This window comes from Trichinella spiralis, assembly GCF_000181795.1.
Source record: "Trichinella spiralis strain ISS 195 chromosome Unknown Scfld5540, whole genome shotgun sequence".
Classification (NCBI taxonomy): Eukaryota; Metazoa; Nematoda; class Enoplea; order Trichinellida; family Trichinellidae; genus Trichinella; species Trichinella spiralis.
The window spans coordinates 1-2,832 of NW_003532479.1; the positions used below are offsets into that span (position 1 = coordinate 1).

Consider the following 2,832-nt stretch of genomic DNA (forward strand, 5'->3'; position numbering starts at 1 on the left):
GAAAAACATTGATATTTCGTGGTTGGAAAGATGAATGGCAATCAATTCTAATATGGTACATAATTTGACTTTCATATTTTCACTCCTTTTTCTTTCGAGACCATTAAAATCTTATCTCAGTTTCATTTTTTTGACATATCTCAAAAATGACGCAATCAGGAGCTGTCCAGATTTTTCTATAATAGTTAGCGAATAATTTTATACCTATATAAATCAATTGCTTTAATTTTTTTGAGAAAAAAATTTTTATCGAAAATTGCAAAATTTCATGAGCTATAGACTTGGTTGTTTTTGCGAAAATCGGCGAAAAATTTGTTTTCCAAATTTGGACTTTTTTTGATTGTTATAGTTTTATGTTGATAAAATAAAGTGTTTTCTAGAGTTTCAAGCCAAATTGCCCAATAGATGTGGAATAAATGAGCTCTAAATTTGTCTACGGCCCATTATAACACCTAGGGAATTTGACCATCAGTAACTCTTTTCTAACGGCAGCAATGATTGCCAATTTTTGCACATGAGACATTTTTCGTATCGAATCTGTTAGATGTATACTAATTTATCGTTTCATTACGATCAATTGAATCGAATGTTTGAAATTATTGCTGTTAAATCAGTGGTTCGCAAATTTTTCTGGGCTGCGATCCACTTTCGAAAACGGTAATTTTTCGCAACCCACCTGCTTGCAATGCATATTTTAAAAGACAAGAGGGGTTAAATAAAAAAAAATATTAGTTTAATACTTGAAATTTTTTAATGAATACGCCTAATTTTAATGTATAAGTTTATTTTCAAATGCATAATGAGGTGTGCGCGAACAGTGGGCTTGTTTTCTATTTTGACTGATGACTTCTTCGACGCTCGAACTAACACGAGTTGGTTGTAGTCGCAAGATGTTGGATAATTGTAGCTTACTTCAAAATTTGCTTTTAATTTTATTCATTGCTGAAAATCCAATTTCGCACAAGTAGAAAGTAGTAAATGGAAGCAGCACTTTTAATGCAGCGGTGGAAGGAGTTGGATATGTGTTTAAAACTGATAGCCCAAACTATGTTAATGTTTTACGATCAAAGCTGACTTTAAACGAAGAATCTTCAGACAAATCGATTAATTATCAATTTGCTTTTGTGGATATGTCGGTACGGACAACATCTGCGTGTTGTGAGAAGCCGGACAGAAATAGTGATTCTCAGGTCATCAGTAACTGGATCACAGCTTTGTTGATCACCCAACAATTATCAATGAGTAAAACTTTCCTAACAAAAATAAAGACTACTCCCGTACTTTAATATTTTACGTGACCCACCCAATAACTGCTCACGACCTACTGGTGGGTCACGACCCACACTTTGAGAACCACTGTGTTAAATAATAATTATTTGCTGGAAATCAAAACGTATGCTTTGTAACGGTTTTATTTATTGAAAAACATGGAATGCAATACTAGCTGACATATTTTGCATTGATGACGCATGCGATTGAATACACATGTGTGACTATTTGATTGAACCTTTCCTAAGTAACAACGATGCAATGTCCATTTGCATAATTAGTATAATATGCAGTCGCCCAGAGTGAAAATTCATTACAAATGCTATGAAATTAAATAAATGCACAATTGATGTCCAATTATTGTGCTCATACATGGTATTTCTACGTGTCTTTAGTGCTATGCCCTAGTGTGTTCAGAGGAACTTATTTCATGATTGTCATAAGCTGCGGCGTTTTGTAAAATAATTTTGCGATTAAAGCAAGCAATTATGTGTCAATTAAAGGTATGTAAATTTTCAATAACACGCACCTGATGATTTTTTGAGTAATTTGATAAAGTTGTCGGTTTGAACATTTGAAAATTATAGAATAAAAGTACTGGCATATTGCACAAAAATAGATTTCCAATATGATTATTTTGGACAATTCTTATTTCTGAATTGCAATTAATCAAAAAATATAGTGAACAAAGGTTTATAATTTTGAAAGTTACTGTTATTTAAATGAAAATCGGGAATAATTCTTATTAAAATAATTTCCTTTTCTTTGGTAAAACATTGATATTCTTGTTTCAAAAATGAATGCAATCATTCCATATGCACATTAATTTGACATTAATATTTCATTCCTTTTCATTGCGATACCGTTAAAATCTTATCTCAGTTTCACTTTTTTTTGACATATCTCAAAAATGACGCAATCAGGAGCTGTCTAAACTTTTTTTTTATAATAGTTGGAAAATAATTTTCTACCTATATAAAACAATTGCCTTAATTTTTGGATAAAAAATTTTTTATCGAAAATTGTAAAATTTCATGAGCAATAGACTTTATTGTTTTTGGAAAATCAGCGAAAAATTTGTTTTCAAAATTTGCAGTTTTTTTGATTTTTCTAGTTTCATATCCATAAAATAAAGTGTTTTCTAGAGCTTCAATCCACACTACCAAGTAGTTGTGGAATTAATGGCCTCTAAATTTATCTATTGCCTATCTTAATACATAGGGAACTTGCCCATCGGTAATTCTCTTTCAACGGCTGAAATGACTGCTAATTTTTGCGCATGAAACATTTTTGATAACGAATCTATTAGATTTCTACCAATCTATCGTTTTTTACAATCAATTGAATTGAATTTCTGATATAATTGTTGCTAAATAATCTCTAATTGCTGCGAAACAAAACGTAAGCGTTGTAAGTGTTTACTTTGCTAAAAAGCAAACATTTCATGGAATCCATTTACGGTTACCATCTTTTACATTGATTTAGTTCATGATTGATACCACTCGTGTGGGTATTTGAATTTTCTTTTTTTTAGTAATAACGATACAATGGCCATTTGCATAA

At 31.0% G+C, this 2,832-nt stretch overlaps 1 protein-coding gene across 1 annotated transcript; it reads left to right on the forward strand.

The window, feature by feature from the left end:
- The first annotated feature begins 842 nt into the window (after positions 1-842).
- Positions 843-1,350, forward strand: Tsp_12971 (conserved hypothetical protein). Its single transcript, XM_003366714.1, has 3 exons — positions 843-964; positions 1,040-1,216; positions 1,269-1,350. The coding sequence occupies exons 1-3, from the start codon at positions 843-845 to the stop codon at positions 1,348-1,350; spliced, it is 381 nt and encodes a 126-aa protein (XP_003366762.1).
- The last annotated feature ends 1,482 nt before the right edge of the window (positions 1,351-2,832 follow it).

What these genes read in the sequence shown, in the direction of transcription:
- Tsp_12971 (XM_003366714.1), top strand. Translation starts at nt 843, where the DNA reads ATGACTTCTTCGACGCTCGAACTAACACGAGTTGGTTGTAGTCGCAAG. An exon ending in GAAAATCCAATTTCGCACAA is followed by an intron (nt 965 to 1,039) that starts GTAGAAAGTAGT and finishes TAAAACTGATAG; the next exon opens with CCCAAACTATGTTAATGTTT. An exon ending in AGTAACTGGATCACAGCTTT is followed by an intron (nt 1,217 to 1,268) that starts GTTGATCACCCA and finishes ACAAAAATAAAG; the next exon opens with ACTACTCCCGTACTTTAATA.